Source organism: Saccopteryx leptura, chromosome 1 (assembly GCF_036850995.1).
Source record: "Saccopteryx leptura isolate mSacLep1 chromosome 1, mSacLep1_pri_phased_curated, whole genome shotgun sequence".
Taxonomy (NCBI): Eukaryota; Metazoa; Chordata; class Mammalia; order Chiroptera; family Emballonuridae; genus Saccopteryx; species Saccopteryx leptura.
The window spans coordinates 167,211,457-167,234,362 of NC_089503.1; the positions used below are offsets into that span (position 1 = coordinate 167,211,457).

The window sequence follows — 22,906 nt, forward strand, 5'->3', positions numbered from 1 at the left end:
TAAATTTTTATTAATTTTAATGGGGTGACATCAATAAATCAGGGTACATATATTCAAAGAAAACATGTCCAGGTTATCTTGTCATTCAATTCTGTTGCATACCCATCACCCAAAGAGAGATTGTCCTCCATCACCTTCTATCTAGTTTTCTTTGTACCCCTTTTCCTCCCCCTCCCCCTCTCCCTCCTTCCCTCCCCCCACCCCCCATAACCACCACACTCTTGTCCATGTCTCTTAGTCTCGTTTTTATGTCCCACCAATGTATGGAATCCTTAGCAGGATCTTTTTACATATAGAAGACATAGGCAACATAGAAGTTCAGTTATAGACATAACAGTAGGACAATTTTACAGGTAAAACATCTCTCAAGATCCCATCCTTTTGATATTGCCCACGATACAACACGATTGATTATACTGTGGGTGCTAAGTTTGTCTACTAATTAACATTATGATAAGCACTTCATCTATAGATTACATTCATGCCAGAGGCACAACTCATAGAACTACAACTTTTCAAGGACTATCCTGTGTGTTATGACAACAACATTTCACAGATAAGAATCCCTCCCTTAGTAGATCATGACAGCAAAACCATAACAAAGTCATGAAGAAAGACCTTTCTTTTTACATTTACATCAAGAGGCCCTAGGTAGGGATGACACAGATGATGTTATTCATGGCGTCAGAATTCTAGAGTTAATCCCTTTTTGGATTTGCTTCTCCTTGGGAACCAGAATTCAATTTATAGTTTGATTCCTTATACGTGATTCCTACTCTCTTTTTAATTGTGTGTATGTGTGTGTCTGTGTGTTTTTTAATAAAAGGAACAAAGTCCCTACTTTCCATGGACTGTCTCCCATGGAAGCTTTTTAAGTGTGGTAGTCAGGAACTGCCGCTGGCCTGCGTGGTCTTCACCAGTCTCTGGTACATTTCTGACTTCAGAAACCTAGGGTAGGAGTCTCTCTCCATGTGCATGTACACGATTCTCTGAGCCTCTTCAAAGCACGTTCGAGTGGGTTCCTGAATGTTCCTGATGATGGTGTCCCTTGTGGAACTGTCAATGTTAATCTGAACAGGAAGATCACATCAGTGGGCTGAGTTGCAGACAGAAATAGACCGGGAGGTTTCATTGACCACCCCCCACCTCCATTTCAGTGCAATGGAGTTATTCTGTCTGCCCATTGCATGGGCATCTGAAAAGGCACATGAGATAAACTCCTTGCTTCTTTAAATGTAAACATCCACCTCCACATCCCAGATAAAAATAACAGGAGGCCCCAGACCTGGGGAAGCAGAGACCATGGCTTACTTAGGAGGATGCAAGTGATTTGTTAGTGGAGTCTACAAACAGGAAGTTTATGAGATGGAGGTCTTGTCTAAGAAAAAAAAAGGGGAAGTTGGTGCTATTTTAAACTTTATCATCCTCAACAGTCGTGAATGTTGATTTAACAGACGCTGCCCTGAAATGGGGAGAAAGGGACGAGAAGTGCAGGGATAGAGAAGTGGTCATTTCTTAAACCAAGTATTTTCCAGATGAGAGTTTTGAGGAACAAATCAGCAAGGGAGGGCTGTCCTGGGTGATGGGAATCTCAGATCACATCCTCAACCCTCAACCCCTTGACAAGAATTTTCCCTCCTCCTTCTCTCCCCACTAGGGGCGTCTCACTCTTGACTTTGGCTTTGCTGGTTTTAAAACTCAGGGGAGCAGTGAGCTCTCGGGTAGGGACACCGACCTTGCCTAACATCCCAGGGATGTCAACATGCCTATTTATGGTGACTGAAGTCCCTTCTAGCAAGGCCAATTCTTCTTTCCTTATGTAAAGCCAGAAGCCATGGCTGCCACTATCAAAGCAGCCGCCCGGCCCATGCAGGTTCGCATTGGATTCGGACAGTTGGCAAAGAAACAATGGAGCCACAAACTGGTGGGCCATCATTTTTAATTCTAGCTTGCACCCGGCGGGCAAGTAAAAACACACACTGGGCTCCAAAACCCACTCACATTCAGTGCTCACAAAGCCACTGACTTATCCGAGTTTCCTAGAATCAAAGGTTTCTAGCTCACCAGCCTTATTCTCCTCAGTTCCCCATCTCTTTCCTTATCCCAGATACAAACACTACACAAACTGGCATCTCACTCAGCACTCCGCCATCTTGGCTGCTTCTCCTGGCCACATGGCCTCTTTCTGCTCTCTGCTCTCCTCCCTCTGCTCTCTCATGCTAATCATCCCAGGAACCAAGAGCCCAAACTCTCGTTCTGCCCCCATTTTATATTGTAGCTTCACAACCTCTAATCCAATATACAAAATAGGGAAGTCTTTAATACAAAGTCACTTCTCTGAGGCATGATTGGATTGTACCACCCCACATCAAAAAGGGTGGGAAAGGCTTAATCCCAAAACCAAGCCCCAGGCTACAAGGATTCGGCCTGCCCACAACACACATTAATATCACCTGGGTAATGGCCTCCACGTGGGCAGTGTCATCTTTAACAAAGTGAGCAAAGTACATTTTATCTGCCCAACACCTTAATAACTTTTTGAGGAATGAAAAGAATACTGAGAGTCTGACCAGGTGGTAGCATGGTGGATAGAGCATCAGATTGGGATGCAGAGGACCCAGGTTCAAAATCTTGAGGTCACTGGCTTGAGCAAGGGCTCATCAGCTTGAGCTCAGGGTCGTTGGCTTGAGCAAGGGGTCACTTGCTCTGCTGTAGCTGCCCCCCCTTCCCCCCAGTCAAGGCACATATGAGAAAGCAATCAATAAATAACTAAGGTGCGCAACAAAGAATTGATGCTTTTCATCTCTCTCACTTCCTGTCTGTCTGTCTGTCTGTCTGTCTGTCTCTCTCTCTCACACACACACACACACACAAAGAAAAGAAAACGGAGAGGCTTTTGGAGCCACTTTGGCCTGGCTTTGAATCCTAACCTTCCCTGCCTAACCTCTGGTGCCCCAGAACAAGTCAGTTCCTGTCTCTGATTCTCAGGATTCTTATCTGTGAAGTTAGGGTAACAATACTGACAGTACAGCATCATTGGAGACCGTGGATGAAAAGTGCCTGGCATGTCGGTGTGCTCTACAAGTATCAGTGCCCCGATTTCCATTGGCCATCGCTGTGGGGTGGTTACCTCTCTAGGAGACTGCGGCTGGATGTAAATCTTGTAAAGCTTCTTTGCCCGAGAAATTCTGCTCCACCGTGAGGCAATTTTCTTATAGGTTTCACATGCCTTCCAGAATTTAATATTTTCATCACTGTGCTCCATTTTTAGGTATGCTGCATAGACTACTGGACCATCTAAAAGTAATGGGGAAATTCGTTCATTTTAATGTCTGAACATCATTAAAAGCTATGAGAAATATATAGTGCAATTTAAAAGTAAAGTCTGAATCAAAGCTCCCAAATTATTTACCAAGTGAACATTATATAAAACACCCCTTCATTCTTTCATTCTGAATCACTCAGAGCAAAATTTCCACTCCTGTGGGTGGGTCTAAGATAAGAGAGGACATGGGACTTAATGTTGGATCAATGGATAGTGCTCTGGTCATGAAACTGACATAAATCATCTAAGACCTCCAGCTAACCTGGCGGGAAAGAGCAAGGTAAAGACTCTATACAGCCAGGGCAAGGTTAAAAGGCAACTATCCAATTCATGCAAAAGTGATAAATTGATAAGGCTGTAGAGCCTGGGGTGTTTCTCAGTATCCAAGAGCAAGAGAATGTGGATAGATCAGAAATTCAACTTTGTATTCATGGTTTACTCAGAAATGCAGGACTGGGGAAAGAATGGAGTTAAGAGGGAGGGTTGAAAACTATCTCAGAATCTAGAACGGGACAACGAGGGTACACAACACGGCCATGAACATGACACTTGATGCCAGAGATGGTTATCCTCAGCTCTGGCCTCCAGCTGTCTTTCTGGAGTGGGTAGATAAGGGAAGCACATGAGAGGCGCTGTCCCCATGGAGGCACTATTCCCTAGGGTCTGGAGTTTGAAGAAGAGGGTTAGGCAAGCTCGGACACGTAGGACACATTGGTAAGAATACTTGGGTGGAAACAATATTCTCAAGATTCAGGATGAGCACTCTGAGATGAATGTGCAGCTTCTTTAGGTAATGAGGAAGTCTCCTGGCATCTCTGAGAGACTGAATTGCTACATGATGACACACCATGACGTTTGATTGCTAGTGACAGAAAGGAGTGTGTAGGTACACTGGATAGGTGGCTAAGTGTAGGATTCTGATGAAGCAATGCCTTGATCTGTATTGTTAACTGTTACAAGAAGGAACGGTAATCTGATGGAATGGTCATGGTGAGTAAAATCTCATTCTCCTTGTTCTTCACATAAGAGATTAGAAGGAGTTCCCTAGCACTAGGTTCCTTGGCTTCTACTGGCTCTGTTTGTGGTGATAGAAAAATGAAGATAACAATTAAGGTGGCTCTGGCCAGCTGGGTCAGTGGTAGAGTGTTGGCCCGGCATGTGGAAGTCCTGGGTTCGATTCCCAACCAGGACACACAGGAGAAATGCCCATCTGCTTCTCCAACCTTCCTCCTCTTCTTTCTATCTCTTCCTCTCCCGCAGCCAAGGTTCCATTTGAGCAAAGTTGGCCCAGGTGCTTAGGACGGCTCCATGGCCTCCCCCTTAGGTGCTAGAATGGCTCCAGCCACAACGGAGCAATGCCCCAGATGGGCAGAGCATTGCCCCCTAGTAGGTATGCCAAGTGGATCCCTATCATGCACATGCAGGAGTCTGTCTGTCTGCCTCCCCGCTTTTCACTTCAGAAAAAAAAAAAGATAACAACTAAGGCATTTGTATCAAAGAGAAAAAATCAAACAGAGGCAGATCCCTTCCAAGGAGGCATCAGGGCTGGGGACACTGGTCATCTGCAAGAACTATACTGTATCCTTGGAATATACACAATCAGAGCAGTGCTTCTCCTTTTATGAGTGCAAATGTAACCCTTGTGATGCTGGGTGGGAGATGGCTCAAAAATAATTTGCGTCAAGAGGATCAACAAGATGTGGGGGGGGGGGGGAGACGGTGTATAAAAATGTCACAGGAAATGACATGGATCGGATAGTCCTGTCCCATGGTGGGGCGAGGGGATGTTTATTTTCATATTAAAGTAACAGTAAACTGTGCCTGACCTCTCTCAGGCACAGGAGGCTGAGGCAGGACACATTGTTGATGGAGGACTGAGGCGTGGCCGGCCTTCAGGATCTAAAGATGATGGATGGGGTGAGCTTGCCGCCCCACAGAGAGCACCCCTGGAACAATAGATGGGCTCACTGCTCTTAGTCAGCCAAGAGCAATGTCACGTTTCCTTCCTGCAGCAGATACTGGGTGTAGCAATTGGTGCTCCTGTTGGAGAAATGGCTGAATGGATGGGCAGACCCTTGCTGGCTTAGCAAGTCAAGCTGGAAGCCAATACTTGGAATTCCATGTATTGGAAGGAGCGGAGTGATAGTGAATAAAATGAAAAAGCAATGGAATGTATTTTGTGATCAAAGGAATTTCAACTGAGTGCTTCATCAGGAAGAGATAATCAGGGTCTTAAAATGAAGAAATGAGTGATGAAACAGGACAAGAGGAAAAAAAAGAGAGAGAGAGAGAGATACCAGATACAATCTACAGGTCCTGAAATGTGAGTTACCCACCAAACTGCTCGGATGGGGGGACTGGATGGGTGGGTGGAGGTGGGGAGAGGATTTGGAAGCAGACGACATGGTATTTTGAATGCATGCTTCCATTCGGGGTCAGCTCCATTGTATGGTCAGATGTTTAGAGGTTTGCATTCCGGTACCTGTCTGCTTCCGTATCTGCCTACCTCACTTCCCTGCTGGATTGAGTGGAAGGGGAATCTTTTTGGGCTGGCCACCAGGCTGGGCGTTTTCCAACATACCCAAGCACTTTGCTCATGAAACCGTCCATGCATGGCAACCTATATTTTTTGTCTAGATACCTGAGGTGGTGGGTTGTAGTACTGTTACTGTTCTGGGAAATTCTCTGCCCTTCTTGTAGGAGGATTCTACTCTCACATTAATTTACATCAGCCTTGCCCATTGGACTTGTGGGAGCTGATGGAATGCATGCCGAGTGCCATGCGCAGGGGGCCAAGAAGGTTTAAGGATGACCACCACCAGGGGGCATGGCCCTCTGTCCCTCCCCCCCCAATAGAAGGACACATTCTAGAAAAGGGCTGTCCCTTTAGCCTAACATCAGAACAAAGCTGGACCACAGAGCTGGAGCCGACTCCGCCATCGTGTAACATGAATAAGACATGACCCTTCCTTGTTGCAAATGGCTGCGGCACTAGTGTCATTTGTGTTCCTATAGCAGAACCCAGGAAAGCTGACGTGGACCCCTGGGCCCCGCCTGCCAGTTCAGATATGACACACGTTTGTCACAAGAGTGCACATGTGACAGGCATGTCTTCCAGAACTCTGTCTTCATTAGACTAATGTTTATGTCAGCAAAGCGGGCAGCTGAAAACACGTATGTCTAACAGTGTTCCAGGAATCTTAAAGCCAGAACCAAACTGCTCAGTCTACAGTTTCTGTTGACTCACACGGGTCAGTTACAAGGTGGAATAGAAGAAACCTTTTCCAAGCTGAGCAGTGGAGCCCATGGGGAAGCTATTTACGATGCTCTCTCTCGAGCACCACCCTCGGGAGACCGTAAGTCCTCTAGAGCCGGCTGAATGGGCATCAACAACCGCACCGGTCAGATCAGTAGGTGGACGTCGTACATCGTGTGTATCTTTTTCTTAAAACAAACAAGAGTGGTGCCTCGAGGACTCTCTCGCATGTTCTTTTTCAATCTGTCACTGAAATGAGCGTCTCTGTGATGCACACGGTGACACACACCAGTATCTGCTGCAGAAAGGAAATGTGACATTGCTCTTGGCTGACTCAGAGCAGTGGGCCCATCTATTGTTCCAGGGGTGCTCTCTGCGGGGCGGCAAGCTCACCCCATTCATCGCTTGTAGATCCTGAAGGTGGGCCATGCCTCGGTCCTCCATCAACAATGTGTTTAAAACAATTTCAGATCCATGTTATTTCTCAGCTGAATCACTGAGGATAATGAATTCTGTAATTCTGCCCACCTCTGTGTAGGCTCCTAAAGGAACTCTTTTGTTGTTTAGAAATTCTCTGGTTTGGCTTCTCTGATATTAATCATTTCTGGCTGTTCTCCTAAATGCTCTTTGCTCTGTGATTATAATAGTAGCTTAAAGTACTGTGGGTTGTTTTTACATGCAGAAAACTTCTGATAAAGTTAACCATTATTAACAATATTTTATGTTTCCTTTTATTCTATTAATCCCTTGTTCAGATTTAACTGCTTATCTAACTAGTATTGATTTATGTACACACAGAGATACCTACATAAATTACCTTGTTGGCATTATACCGTGAAAGCAATTTTGTATTGCTCTTGCATACTTCATATTATGTAGCAAACACTGTTTCCTTTTTTTTTAAATTCTGCATTGCAGGGCTATGCTCTAACATATTGAGCTATAATACACTATTTAGATGGCTTCTCCTTTTTATGTTTCAGATTATCCTATGTTGAGTATTTTGGTTTATAAATCTTTGCATCTCTAATTATGTCCTTAGGATGAACTTAAAGGAGTGGATTGCTAGATTTATAATGTAATTATTTTTAGACTCTTGATACCTACTGCAAAATTCCTTCCAAAATGATCACATTATTTTTCATTACAGAGTTGAAGTATCTACCCATTCGATCCTTTCCCATATGTTGGGGTAAAAATCGGTGACTTGTAATGGTTTAAATTTGCATTATTAGCCTGACCATGTGGTGGCGCAGTGGATAGAGCATCGGACTGGGATGCGGAAGGACCCAGGTTCGAGACTTCGAGGTCGCCAGCTTGAGCGCGGGCTCATCTGGTTTGAGCAAAACTCACCAGCTTGGACCCAAGGTTGCTGGCTCAAGCAAGGGGTTACTCGGTCTGCTGAAGGCCCGCGGTCAAGGCACATATGAGAAAGCAATCAATGAACAACTAAGGTGTTGCAATGTGCAATGAGAAACTGATGATTGATGCTTCTCATCTCTTTGTTCCTGTCTGTCTGTTCCTGTCTATCCCTCTCTCTGACTCTCTCTCTGTCTCTGTAAAAAAAAAAAAAAAAAAAAAATTGCATTATTAAAACAGTAATCGCTCTCCCGTCCAGCCTTTGAGAGTGAGGACTGCATTTTCTCCATCTTTGGGTGCCCTGAGTCTGCGCTGCCTGGGACTCAGCAGGGACTGAGTGAACAAAGGTTTGTCAGTTCTGGCTTCTGCTTACCTGAGGCTTCTGTATTTTAAAGTGACTCCTACAGGTTTTCAAAAGCAAAGTGGACCCTAATTATTTGGCATCCAGGAAGCACCAGAGGCCAGAGGATTGTACTTGACATGCTGTTACTTTTTGGTTTTCTGAGGGTGACAGACAGACAGACACATACAAATGTACTAACTGAGTCTCTATGTCTCCAAAAGGCCAGGCTTTGTTGTTGTTTTGTTCCCTCTGAAGGGACAGAAGGCACGAGCAGTTAGGGAAAGATGGAGGTAGGTGCTAAGTGGGAGAAGGGGAGGCATGGCTATAGATTATAAGAGGGTTGGGAAGGAAACCATGGCAACAGCAGCCTGAGCGAGGAGCAGAGGTGAGAACAGATCACAGAGCAGGAAGCTGTTATGCATAGACTCTCCTGGAGGAAGAGAGCTGAGAAATGACCCTGCCCCTGGTCTCAGGAGGCACCTGAGGGGACCCAGCACCTCTCCGCGACTTCCAGTGCCCACTCTGTGCCCCGATAATGTTACTCTACCGTCCAAGGTCATTCACGTCACCTAGAGAGATCTGGGCTCCTGGCACGTGAACTTCTTTTGGTTATTTGAAGACACTAACGTCACTTACAGCTCAGGGGTTGTTGAACACGGTTCTCCTCTGCTTGGACCTCTCAGCCCCAGGTCCCAGCCACTTCTCTTCCCTCAGCTCTTAGCTCAAAGTGTATCCCCTTCTGATAGTTCTCTAATCATCGAAACTGAATGGTCCTCGTCCACATGCCTTTCTTTCTTATGCATCCTGGCTTTCCTTTCTTCGAAGCAGTTGCCACTTTCTGGAATTAATTTATTAGTTCATTTGTTGGCTTAGTTGTCTGCCTCCAGAGGGAGCACGTGAGCTGAACACCGTGAGCTTGGCCTCTCACACCAGTGTCCCCGTGCTCGCAACGTATGCCGGTCAAGGAGCAGGGCTGAGGAAGTCATCCAAGGGCAAGAGTTACAGCGTTATCAAACTTCTTTCTGTTTATAATAAAAATACTTTGCTCAAATATCAGTGGGCAACCTCGATTCTCATACTTTGAAGTTTGGCTGATAAATATATGTATGAACCTTCTGTATTTGGGGTTTTTTTGGACACAGACTTATATTTTTGGTTGTTGGTCACTCGTCATTCCAAATGCATGTTTCTGTATCTTTTCTCATCCGAGTAGGTGTAGCCATCAGAAATACTCACAGGATTCTGCCCCCTCCCATTTTTTTTCTGGGTGGGTGCCTAATACTTTGGTGATGTTTTGGGATGCTGTGCTGTGTTTTGGGTCACCATCATTCCAGGAAAAAAATCTTTGGTAATCCTCATGTATTTTTATGAAGAAGTGACTAATAGCTCAATTTTTTTCCTGATTCATTTAAAAACTGACTACTTTTATGTCCATTTGGAAATAATTGACTTCTTTCCTAAAACCATCAAGGTTTGGAAACTTGGAGTACTTCCTATCATCTGGAGACATGAACATTTTGCAGAGTACTTTCTGCTTCAATCACTGAGGAGACTTTATTTTTTTTCACGTGACCAGTTTTCACACCAAATCCTGAAGAACCCTGCCCACCATGTTTCTTCATTCAAAGGAACACTAATTAATCTTTACTAGGCTTGCTTTTTTTAAAAAAATTAAATTGACTTTTTTTTTTCTTCAGGTTAGAAGAGGAAGTAGTGAGATAGACTCAGGCATGTACCCTAACCAGGATCCACCCAGCAACCCCATCTGGACACAATGCTTGACTAATGAGCTATTTTTAGCACCCGAGGCTGACACAGACCAACTGAGCTATCCTCAGTGCCCAGGGCCATGCTTGAACCAATTGAGCCACTGGCTGCTGGAGAGGAAGAAAGAGAGAAGGGGGTGGGGGGTGGAGAGAAGTAGATGGTTGCTTCTCCTGTGTGCCCTGACTGGGACATCCACATGCTGGGCTGACGCTCTATCCACTGAGTCACCAGCAAGGGCCTACACTTGCTTCTTCTCTAAATTTCCCTGTCTTGAAAATACTGCCAGTAAGATCGCTTATCATTTTACAGCTATCTGAACCAATGAGTCCCAGCTCAAAATACTTTCGGGAGAGTTGTTCCCCAGGGAACTCGCCTCCCTTCTCATCTCTCTTTATCCTGCAGCTCATACACACAGGTCTGTCACAGAGGTCTCTCCCCTGTGTCGTTGTTCTCGACCTGCTCATGGTTCACATATATTTACTCTGTCCTTAATTATGAATACCTTCAGGAAAACACTCCTACCTTCTTTCAGACACACCCCCTGCTATTCCCCCATCGGATCAGTTTTCCTACATGGTATACAGTCAGAACTCAATAAATGGCTCACTGTTCAGAGATCACACGTCACAAGGCATCAGCTAACGCTCAGAGCACTTTCTTGTTCTTTGGACAACCTGCGCCTTCCTCTGACGCTCAGCCTTTTATACCTGGTAACCCATAAACACATGTTTACTACTGTCCCAAGCCACCTTTTGGCCATAGTCTAAATACTGATCTTTTATAAGGTGCTCTAACAGGAATGTGCAAGTCATTAATTGTATGTCCAAAAAAAAAAAAAGAAAATGTGTGTGTGTGTGTGTGTTTCTTGTTATGTTTAGAGCTTCGCTCTGCTTGTCCAATGGGAAGGTATCACTTCATAAAACCATCTTTACTCTGGAAGCAAAAAATATATATTAAAAAAATACTGTCAGTCCCTCATGCAGCCCTTGGTGCAAATTTTTGTCCAAGGCTATGATTTTTAAAAAACATGTCTTTGCCTTGCTTTGGGCATTACTAGAAGTTGCTTCAATTGTCATTTCCTCTTTGTCCCAATGCCCCATACCTGGAATGCTTCCCTGTGTTCTTCTAGGAGATTACCAGTTTTTGAGAAATCCTTTTATTATTTCTGTGTTCTTTTATCTTCCATAGGGGCACAGGGGATTTGTTTATTTATTTTATCAAGTTCATTGACTGGTACCTGAGAAGTGCTTAGTAATTTTTGATTATATATTGAGCAAAGGCACATACTGTCTTTTAAAAATTAATTTTCTTATCAACAATGTATCATTCAATACCATCTAGAATGCATCTGGGTTGCTGGCATTGTTAATTTCTAACTAATGTCTTGGTTTTGCCGCAGTCCTGTCCTTAAATTGGTGATTGTCGTGGATTTCCCCTTTCCCAGCAAGAAGTTGAATCTACCTGTATTGTGATGACTGTTCCTTAATAGTTACTAAACCAATTGCTGTTCATTTATGGAAACCAAGTCTAATCTCTTTCATTTCCATAGGGCTCTCTGAACTACATGTTCTCAGAAATAGCCTTTTCATCTGTGTAGGAAGAGCCGTCTACGTAGCTTAGCTACAGGATTCATTGTCCTGCTATGTCTGATTAATGTCGACACGTTTAATTCTCTGGCATATTTAATGGTTGTAGTCTTAGTTTTCTCTTTCTCATTGGGTGGTTCACAGGATGAATTATTTCTGTCCCGTTTTTATTATGTGATAATTGAGTTTTCACATGAATGTCCCTGTAATGCAATTTCTGGTAACAGGCTTGCCCTGTGCTGGCTGGTTTTTACAAAGGAGCAGCGTGTCTTCCTGTGCTCATCTTTTCCGTAGACTTTGCTCATTCCCATGATGCTGGGTCTCTAAATTGCTAATTCTAGCTCAGCTCCCTCTTGAGACCATTACCAAGTGACTTGAAGATTCCCTTTGTGGCTGAGACCTCCAGGACCGGCACAGAAACTCTTCCATAACACAGCTTGGTATTTTTGCTCTCTTCTTACTAATATCTGCCTTGTCATTATTCATCGGCCCTTTGCTGAGTGCCCAATTCTGCACCAAGCATGTTTTCAGTTTTGCGAGGGAAGGGTGAAAAATGAGTGAGAAGTGACCTGTGCTCTGAGGGAATTCACAATCTGGTGAGATCACGCAGCTGTGGAAAAAACCCAGAGCACAAAGTAGCTGCAGTTAGAAGCAGAATTAAATAAGGCTACCGACCACAGAGAAGAGAGCAGAAAAACGTTTTCAAGAGGTTTCATGGAAAAGGTGGAAGCTGGAGTTTACTCTCAGGAATGGGTAGAGCAGCTGAAGGAGACAGAGGGGACTCTGCACAGAAGCTTGGAGCAGGAGAGCCGTTGATGTAGGACATGGAGCAGCTGTCACAGTGGTGGATGGGCAGGCATGTATGTGCGAGGGCGGAGCTGGAGGGAACTGGGAACGAGCACCGAGGTGGGGGCAGACATCTGTATTGGAGTGGCAGAGAGGACTCAACTGAGTTGTGGTGACAGCTAGCACAACTCAGTGTCAAGAAGCCTGTGGCTATGGTGACCGACAAGGGGACACGGAAGGACAGATGTCTGTGTCACTCAAAGCTCACGGATGTTTAGAGTGCTGAATATCAAGTTGGAGATTTTGGACTCTTTTGGTAAGCGGCAGAGATATAGACTTTATAACTAGTAAAAATAATTAGGAATTATCACGTGTGTGACCTGTGTCGGGCATTGAGGTAGGGGCTTTACATCCAACCTCTGCAAAAATTGCTGAAAAGATAAGGTGATATTATTCCCATTTCACAGATGAAGACTCTGCAACTCCCTAAGGGAGATCTACCTGGAAACATTTGAAAAAATGGACCACAGTGTGTTGGGATCTGAATACAAGTTATTAGCAGAGGATCTGTCAGGATGGCTGACTGAACATACACTTTCTCATCTCTGCCTCTCATTCCAGTATCTGTCCTGAAATTGACCAAAAACTATATATATAGATGTAGTTTAAAAAAACAACAACACTATCGTGCTGGCAAACTTGGTCACAGATTAGAAGGAATAGTGCAGAAGTGAACGTCAGTGGTGATGGTGGCAAAGAACAAAACCGTGCTCTCAAACACCTGTCAGAAAGTCGTGCCACCAGAGATTGGCACTCGGGTAGTGACCCAGGCTGGTTGGCGTGGGTGCCAACAGAAGGGGGGGCTGTCAAGCAACCGCCTGCATCGGTGGGTGATTAAGGTATTTCAGGAAGAGTGGCCACACCTTCTGCCATTGTCCTTGGGACCAAGCCCTGACAGCAGTCTTTAGACCAGGAGGGAGACCTGAGGCAGAGAGACCAGGTAATGTCCCAGGAACATGGCAACCCCCAGGGGGAACAGGAAGAACCCTATCCAGAATCATCACCTTCACATCCCACCAACTAAACAACCAAGCAGTCCAGCTAACACCCTGTCCCGCAGTCTTTAGGCATAAACTCAAGAAACATTCTCAGAGAGGCTACCGGGAGCCTCAAACAAAAAGAGGTCTATAGACTAACATTAGCAAACGTTTCAGGGGAACAAACTCCATGAAGAAAAAAAAAGGCTCCAAATTCAGCAAATGAGAATTTTTGTTGCGTACCCACTGCATTGTTTTTCTGTACTTGCCTTTTGATATTTATTGTTTTATACAAGCCCCCAATTCCCTAACCCAAACACTGTCAGCTGCCCACACGGGTGCACAGACTCTTTCCTATTTCTTGCATTGAGCCCATGACTTTGTCCACCTCATATCCATTGTTGTTATCTTGCATTTGTACCATCTGAATGTTGATGTTATACACAACCCTACGAAGGGTCACTTACATGAGGCATTGATCAAGTGGGAAGCAAACTTTGAAGAGTTTTAGAACATCAAGACTCATATTTACTCTTACTTTTAAAGGCACAAAGAAAGGCAAAAAATATATTTTTTAAGATTCTAACTTTATCTGGTGCTGGTAAAGCCGGTATATTTCCGTATGTGTTACTACATAAGCATATTTTCTGAGGCATTTTACACACAGACTTGTAAAGAATGCATATTCACAGTGACTAATTTTGTTTTAATTAACACTCAAGAAAATCATGGTGGTTGACATGAGAAACTACTTTCAGGGTTTCCTTTTTTAACTGTGGCGGTTGCCACTTAGAAGGCTACAGGACGAGGGCACACTGTCATCACCCAGGGTCCCTTTTCCGTATGAATGGAGCTGGCGTGTTACCCAAAGGGACAGATACACAATACTCACGTTTTGTAGCCATCAACTTTTCAAAAGACTGGGCCCACTGTAACACTTCTTCCAAAGTCAGGCTTTGAAAAGAAACAAGGGGGTGCTCATTACATGAAAATATTCTTGAGGTTTCGCTAAACTGAGTAAAAATCTGCTGTCTTGAAGACAACACCAAAATATAGTCATACTGCATGTATATGAGGTGTTGGGTAGAAGTTTACCTTCCTGTGATCTTTTATATACTATATATTTTTTAAGTGAGAGGTGGGGAGGCAGAGATAGACTCTGACATGTACCCTGACCAGGATCCAACTGACAAGCCCACTAGGGGGCGATGTTCTACTCAGCTGGGCTGTAGCTCTGTTGTTCATCAACCGAGCTATTTTAGCACCTGAGGCGAGGCCATGGGCCATCCTCAGCTCCTGGGGCTAACTTTGCTTAAACCATTTGGGCCATGGCTGCAGGAGGTGGGAGGAGAGAGAGGGAGAGAGAGAGATGGGGGGGGGGAAGGGTGGAGAAGCAAATGGTCACTTCACCTGTGTCCCTGACTAGGAATTGAACTTGGGACTTCCACACTCTGGGCTGATGCTCTCTCGCTGAGCCAACCAGCCAGGGCTGATCTTATACATTTTATTTTTACTTCCTAAATGCGTAAAATTGTGAAAATTATTATAAACTTGAAAATAAATAAAATACACTTGAAGATGATAACGAATTATAGTCCTATAATCTCTGTGTTCCCAAATGATCACTGTCAATAGTTTGATTTGTGTCTTTTTAATCTTTTTTTTTTGTTACTCGTGTTTGTGTGTGTTTTAATCAAGAAGTAATCATACTCTGCTGTGGGTTTGTGTGTGCATGTACCTTGTATGTATGTGTGGGTGTGTGTATATATCCTTATAATGAGCTTTAATATGTCATCACAGTTGTCTTAATAACCATTTATAGTCTTGTAATTTATAGTTATAATCATTGCTATTTCTTACCATTTACAGTGACAATAAAATATTCTACAGTGGGGAGGGGGGACATTTCATGGTTCACATCATTACTCTCTATAAGCATTTTTATTATTTTTCATTTTTCACCATTAGAGCCTGAGATGGCCCAGTCTTCACCGTGCCCTCATAGTTAGAGGACTTCCTGGGAGATTGGCAGAAGCAGGATCAAGTGGGTCAAAAGATACACATTTTTAAGGGTCTCGGTACAAATTGCCAAATTGTTTTAAAAGGGTCCTCATGCCTTGTAGGTGGCAATGCTATTTGCCCGCATATCTACCAGAATCTTAGAGTTTCTCCACAAACTTTATTTGCCTGCATTCTCATAATCAAGTTGTCTCTCATGTATAGATATTTTCTGTCTGTTACTTCTATCATTTTTTTACATGTTGAGGGTTTTCATTTTATTTTTGTGAATAATGTGCCATTTGGTAGATGTAACCTTAACAGTATTTGCTTTTTTTCCCTTTCAATGAAGTATTTACCATTTAGAAAATGTCTGTGAAGGATACTAACTTTGGGGGATTATTTCTGTTCATTTTGGTGGGCTTTTAAGGTGAATTGGCCATGCCTACATAGGAATCATCTGACTTTCCCTCTTTTAAAATACTCAGTGTGTTCATTGCCATTCAGTGTATGAGACATTAAGTTTCCTGGTGTAACTGTGTCTAATAAAAGACAGCTATAGATACAGGCTACCGCTGGCCACTGGCTAATTCCGGCATACTTAGTCCCATAATTAGTGTTGAAGGAACAGCCATCAGCATTAACAGGTACCTGACATCGTGCAGGGAGATTAGGGAAAGAGGTTACAAAATAACCTAGAACACGGAAAAGTATCGTCGGAGTCCTAAAAAAGGTCAAACGGCTTTTGTTTTCTAAAAATTTTGATGGCTCTTGCCAGTTTTAGATGGACTGTTTGCATCAGTTCCGAGGCTTAGAAGCATACTGTTGTGAAGAGTGCTTAAAAAAAAAAAACACATTTCCGTGAAATGGTTATCTGACTCACTGTTCTCTTCCCTTATTAGAACTTGAGGAACTGTTGCCTAGAACAACCTTTCTGATCCAGGGACATGGGAAAGAGCTAGGCCAGTTGTCTTGCTTATCTGTCCCTCCCACCCACGTCCATTATGTAGGAGAGAATCAAATCCTCAGCATGAGCAAAGATGCCATCGCTGTCTTGGGTTAGCTTAAAATTTGGTGTCGCTAAGAGTTGGAAAGAGAATTATTTTACCTTTAAGAGTCATGAGATTTATGGAGATAGATAAGAATTGCACCCAGGCTGGGGGGCTCATTGGATAAATCATCGTCCTGGCACACCAGAGGTCATGGGCTTGACCCCCTCCAGGGCATACACGAGAAACAATGAATGAGTGCACCACAAAGTGGAACCAAGTGGAACAATGAGATGATGCTTCTCTCTCTCTCTCACACTCTCTATCTCTCCTTCTCCCTCTCTCAAATCAATGGGAAAAAATTTTTAAAAATTGCAGAAATTATGGTTGGGGTAAAGCTCTAAAATGAAATTGTCTTTTTAATTTAATCCCATTTTTGTTTGTAATTTTTTCTTAGGTTTTCAGAGTTTGACACTGTCCCGTGGCTGTCCAGATGTCCTTGTCACAACTGTTCTCAATACCTCTGTCCCTTCATCCACCCATCCATCCATCCATCTCATTTTAAAATAAGCAGTCTAGAACTCAGGAATCTGAGAATGTTAATTCAGAATAGACTCTCCAAAAACATTTAACTTGTCAATTTCTCAAGTATAAAGCAATGAATAATGAAAATGGAACTGTGACCGTGATAGACGACTGTTCTTCTGGGGGAATTACTCATGTGCAAGCTAAATCTCTCTTTCTGAACAAAATATGCTAAGCTAGCAGTTGAAGACATAGACCCTATTTCCCATGTGGTGGGGTGCTGTATCATGGCCGTAGAATTTAAATGCTACTTACTTTGAAGGGGGCCTCTTAGATGCGTCTCTGCATATCTGACAAACCCAGCAAGTCCGCCTGCTCATTTTTCTAAAGAAATAACAGCACACGCTCAGAATAAGTTAGTCATTTAAAATAATTATATGCTGGAATCAATCTCTAAAGAGCATACAGAGTTATAAAACTTGAAGTTAATGGAATGCAGTCACTGGCTGGGGGTGAGGATGGCAGAGGAAAATAAAAGGGCTCACCTCATAAATATTTTATGGGAATGTGGATACTTTGAGTTGTGACTTTGGAATCCATCTGGCCCACCTATTTGTCAAATCATAACATGTAAAAGAGGATTAGCTCTCTGCAAAAGATCTTTCCTTGTAGTTGTCCATGACAATGAATTCATCAACTCCCAAAGATTTCCTTTTTTGGATAATTTTTGTTTGTAGAAAGATCTCTCAGTATATTGAAACAAATACTTGGCCTTTTGTGATTAGCCATATAAAATAGGGTGTGTAGCCAAATTAAAAATAAGCATCCTCACGGTGAGAATTACCTGGTCCTCCCCATTCTGGGTGGTGTGACTTTGACTCCAGAATTCAGGTAGCGTTCCTCAGCCCAGGTTTGGTGTAACAATGTACAGTATGTCATTTTAAACTCAGGACTTTGAGAAAAGGACTTAAACATTTGTTAAGAATAAATAAATCCGTACTTCAAAATGAAAGCTGAAAATATTTTGCTAAACATATATTCACACTTACATACAATGAATTATTAAGGCTAATCAGTTTTTATAGTCTTTACTGATTTATTTGAAATATCTGTTAAACCCTTGTTCTGTGGCAAGTTCTGATGACCAGTAATCAACACAGGTCCCATCTCCCCTCTTCCCATTCTCAGGACCAGGCGGTTAAAGTTCACGTGATGGAGGCGTTGATGTAGGAAGGGGAGGGGCCTGTGAGAACCCTCAGGAAGAGAACCCAACCAGGCTTGGGGCGCTGAGAGAAGGCACCCCAGAATTGTATGGCGGGCCTGTATCCTTCAGGCTGTGCTGAGGGAAGTGGAGAGGCCAGTTTGGGCAAAGATCAGGAGGCAGCAGGTCATGTTCTAGTGGAGGAAATGATCAAATGCTGTCACCACGCACATGTGGAGAATGGCAGGAAGAGAGCTCAGAGGCCGAAAGTAAGATGGGACCAATAGTCACGTTCAAAGTGTCCCACGCAGCAAAGCAGGGCTGAGAGAGGGAGTTGTATGGCTGGGCAGAAGTAGGACATGTGAGGTTTCACACACGGTGCATTTCAGAGTAAAGAACTGGAAATTCACCAAAGGTTTTTTTTTTTTTTTTCATTTTTCTGAAGCTGGAAACAGGGAGAGACAGTCAGACAGACTCCCGCATGCGCCTGACCGGGATCCACCCGGCACGCCTACCAGGGGCTAGGCTCTGCCCACCAGGGGGCGATGCTCTGCCCATCCTGGGCGTCGCCATGTTGCGACCAGAACCACTCTAGTGCCTGAGGCAGAGGCCACAGAGCCATCCCCAGCGCCCGGGCCATCTTTGCTCCAATGGAGCCTTGGCTGTGGGAAGGGAAGAGAGAGACAGAGAGGAAAGCGCGGTGGAGGGGTGGAGAAGCAAATGGGCGCTTCTCCTGTGTGCCCTAGCCGGGAATCGAACCCGGGTCCTCCGCACGCTAGGCCGACGCTCTACCGCTGAGCCAACCGGCCAGGGCTCACCAAAGGTTTTAAAATAGGGAATAGGCATGCTGACATTTGAAACCGTTGTTGTGAGTAGAATGGATTGAAGTATGTCAAGGATATACTTAAGGGGACCAGCTAGGAGGTAATTTCAGGAGTTTCGGCTTTGATTGGGAAGGTGGCAGTAGAGTTCTCTCTTCTTTTCTCTTTCTCTCTCTAATGGAAGCTGTGGACAGAAGGGTAGAACAGAGATGGAGAGGCAGGGCTATGCTCTTTGACCAGCCTGGCCTGTACTGTGCATTGTTCACGTTCATGAAGTCTCCAATGTGAGTGGCACATCCTGAGGTTGACCAATGGTGGATATGGACAGAGATTGAGGACATAGGACAAAGAGTGAACACTATAGCATTTCAGGTTCCTGAGAAATGGGGAGATGCTGGGATTGAGAAGGCAGGAGCTGGACATTGGACAACTGGAAGCACAAAATTTCTTGCTTCCTTGTAACTGGAAGCAGGAGGGGGAATTACAGGTGCAGATCCAAGTATATTTGCAGGTTTGGGGATAAGAACTTATGGACATTGTGGTTGGGTGGACTTCATTTCTGTATGGATCTTTGCAGTAAGGAGGACCAAGGGACAAGGTAGTTAAAGGTATTTGCAGGAAAACATCCAATTAGGACTCTTTTGATTGCCAAGTATAGATTCAAACTAGTTTAAGCAAAAGGGAGAGTTTATTATAAGGATATGTTCGTGTGTGCAGTTAGGTTCCAGATGGCCTTAAATGTTGGGTTCTATTCTGTTGGTAGTAATAATGCAGTGAGGTCTTTCAATAATCGTATGATGAAAAGTGAAGCCCTTTTCTGGAAAGTTACAGCTGACTGAACATGATTCACATTGAAATAAATTTTTTTTATTCAGTGAGGAGAGCACAGACAGACTCCCACATGCGCCCTGACTGGGATCCACTCAGCAAGCCGACTAGGGGACCATAATCTGCCCATTTGGAGCATTGCTCCATTGCTCAGCAACCGAGCTCTTCTTAGCATGGCAGAGGCCATGGAGCCATTCTCAGCACCCAGGGTCAACTCGCTCTAATCAAGCCATGGCTGCAGGAGGGGGAGGAGAGGAAAAGATAGAGAGAGAGAGAAGCGAGAGGGGGAGGGGTGGAGAAGCAGATGGGCGCTTCTTCTGTGTGCCCTGGATGGTAATCAAACCCAGGACATCCACATGCTGAGCCGATGCTCTACCACTGAGCCAACCAGCCAGGGCCCCACATTGAAATGAGACTGAAAGAAAACTGTCCCATTGATGGACCATCCACAACTGACCTGGTGTATAATTGGGCCCAGCGCTACACTGCTGCAGTTCAAGTTTTAAAGTTCCTCATCTCTGTGATCACCTCCAAGACGCAGATTACCCAACAGCTCTCTGCTTATCTCTTAAGTAGGAGGCTGGTCAAGAGCTTCCTTTTCTCATGTCCTGTCTGTCAGTCTAACCAGTCATTCCTGTCTTCTGTACCTTGACTTCTCTCCTAACCACTGACTCCTTGTAACTATCATTGTTATACCTCACTGTCTGCTCACTGAGCAAACAGAACTATGTGTGCACATGGGCGACTTCTGTAATTGAAGTTCACATCTAGGCACAAGTGATCATATTGTCTTGTATAACATAGTGGGATCGTTCAGCACGGGCAGAACAGTCAGGATAGGCAGCACCCACTGGGGTCAGAAGCATAGCAAAGGTAAATGAATTTCCAGGTGCACCAGAATTTCAGGGTGCTCCCACAGCTCCTGACAGATGAGAAAGATGTACCATAATCATTCTGGGCTCTAAAGCCAACCAGCCACATGCCCAAGTGTGATTGTGGGTGCAGTCATGAAAACCTGCAGGGTCTCAATTTCCTTCGCTCTCAAGTGGGGTGGTCAAGAACAGAACAGCACACATGAACACCTCCTGTGCCACTTAACCAGACGCGCATTTGGCTTCTGCTGCTCTGTCACTCGGGAAGTAGTTCCTGAGCTCTTTGTGGGCACAGGAAACCTACACGTCGGCACGTGTTCCTTCCTCTTTCTGAAATCTCAACCCAGACCTCACACGCTTTCCCAGTTAAGTGGATTCATTCTTCACTGCGTCGGCCTTCTCCCTGACACACCTGTTTGTGTTTTTCTTTGTCATTGCGTTCCTATCATTTCTGCTGTTCACATCACTTGTTAGTCACTGGAGATGGAGCTCTAGAATCAGCTGGGACTGCTCCTGGGGTTCAGACACTCTGGAGTACAGGTGTCGCGTGGGAGGGCTTCTTGCTCAGGAGCACCGTGCCAGCAAGGTAGCCTGCAATGGGAGGAGAGGACAGCAGGCCAGAGCTTCCCCTGCCATAGGGTGACACAGGTTGTCCCTCTGCAGAGACTCCTGGTCTGCAGCAGAGAAGAGGCTGCGATTCACCCCCAACCCACCTGTCAAGCTATGGGCCCTGAGGTAGGGCTTCATTCCCAGGGAAAGGGCCCCTTTCTAAGTGCCAGCAATGGCTCTGGGGAGACAAAGAGCAGCCCTGCGCTCGGCTCTGTAACTGATTCAGACGGAGATTCAGAAGCAGGTTCTCCAGCCCAAGCAGCTCATTATTGAAGTGACATTGGCAAAGGGGTGTACAAAAATATAAATGTAGATAAAGTATACAAAAACCATGCGATTTATATTTCTGATTTATCTACACTTGCTAGACTATACATTCCCTGGAGTGTTATCTTCAAATGTTATTGGATAACAACTACTTATATGCAACCACATATAAGTAGTTGTTTGCATGCTGTCTAGTATTCCAAGTCACATGCTCAGGGATTTATTAACCCTTTGAATAGTGAGTTTTTTTTCATGCTCACTGACCCCCAGGAATGAATTTTTTTTTCTTCAAAAAATGTAATTAGTTTCAGTTCCAGTTTTATTAACTTAAAATCATGTTTGATAACCAATTTAGGGAAACAAGAACATATATTTGCCTTTTTAAAATGTTGCCTTACATATTTTTTAAATAAATCAATCGTTCTCTAGATGGTCAGGAGGCTCGAGGACGTACACGAACGTTCGCACTGCTCAAAGGATTAAATTACGGAATATCAGTGGAAGGTAGTGACCCAAGTGCATCAGCAACTACATTTAAAAGCAATTACATATGTGAAAGATGCATGATGCATAGAAGAAATAGACCACAAAGCAGTCTTGCTTTCTGAGGTTCTCTGGTTTTCTGCTCCATTTGGAAACAGACCTTGTTGGGTGCTATCAGTGACTGGCGCTCTGCTCCATGTGCTATCAGGGACCGGGAGCCCAGCTGCTCCTCTCGAATTTCTGGGACTCAACGTCCACTCAGATTACTAATGGACTCACTATGCTCCACTACTTTGCTGGAGTATCACAGACCACGCCCATGCTCTTCTGATGCCTTCTACAATACATTGAAACCAAGAGATATGCTCACAAATATTTAACCCACTTCTGGCAATATAGGACATCGCCCCCCTGAGTGTATTACCTCTTCCAACCAAAACACTGCCAAGACATAGCAAAGGAATATACAAGGCTTACACATGGAGAATAAAAAAGAGATCGAGTCAGGACACAGAAAACAACAAAATATTTTAAACTAATTTTGGAAAGCAAATGAAGGAATAGAAATTAAGATCTCATACCTCTAGTTTGAGAAGAGAAGAGGTAGGCTTTGGAATTTCTTCTGACGAAAGGAAGAGAATACAATTCACAGTATGAGGACAAAGAATTTCCAAAGTAACTAGTGGTTTAATGAGAAAGGTCTGTAATGCTATATTCAACAGTGTTTATCATTAAGTAGTATATCTGTTTAATAATGCCACCACGTAGAGAAAAGAGTGAACTGTTTTTACACTTAGGATGAGAACTTTTAAGATATACTTTTGATAATTTCAAAAAAAGTAAATTCTAAATTA

The 22,906-nt window shown here is 44.0% G+C and overlaps 1 protein-coding gene across 2 annotated transcripts; it reads right to left on the reverse strand.

Annotated features, from left to right (window-relative positions):
- Window positions 1–278: 278 nt before the first annotated feature.
- RGS13 (regulator of G protein signaling 13) lies at window positions 279–22,706 on the reverse strand. Of its 2 annotated transcripts, XM_066360876.1 has the most exons (6): window positions 22,634–22,700; window positions 17,816–17,937; window positions 17,287–17,355; window positions 14,352–14,413; window positions 3,131–3,297; window positions 279–1,070 (listed from the first exon to the last, which is right to left on the reverse strand). In XM_066360876.1, exons 2-6 carry the CDS (start codon window positions 17,908–17,910, stop codon window positions 885–887), a joined length of 579 nt encoding a protein of 192 aa, XP_066216973.1. In that variant the 5' UTR covers window positions 17,911–17,937; window positions 22,634–22,700; the 3' UTR covers window positions 279–884. The 2 variants fall into 2 exon arrangements, with proteins under 2 accessions (XP_066216973.1, XP_066216974.1); XM_066360877.1 differs by lacking the exon at window positions 17,816–17,937 and having other exon boundaries at window positions 22,634–22,706.
- Window positions 22,707–22,906: the final 200 nt, after the last annotated feature.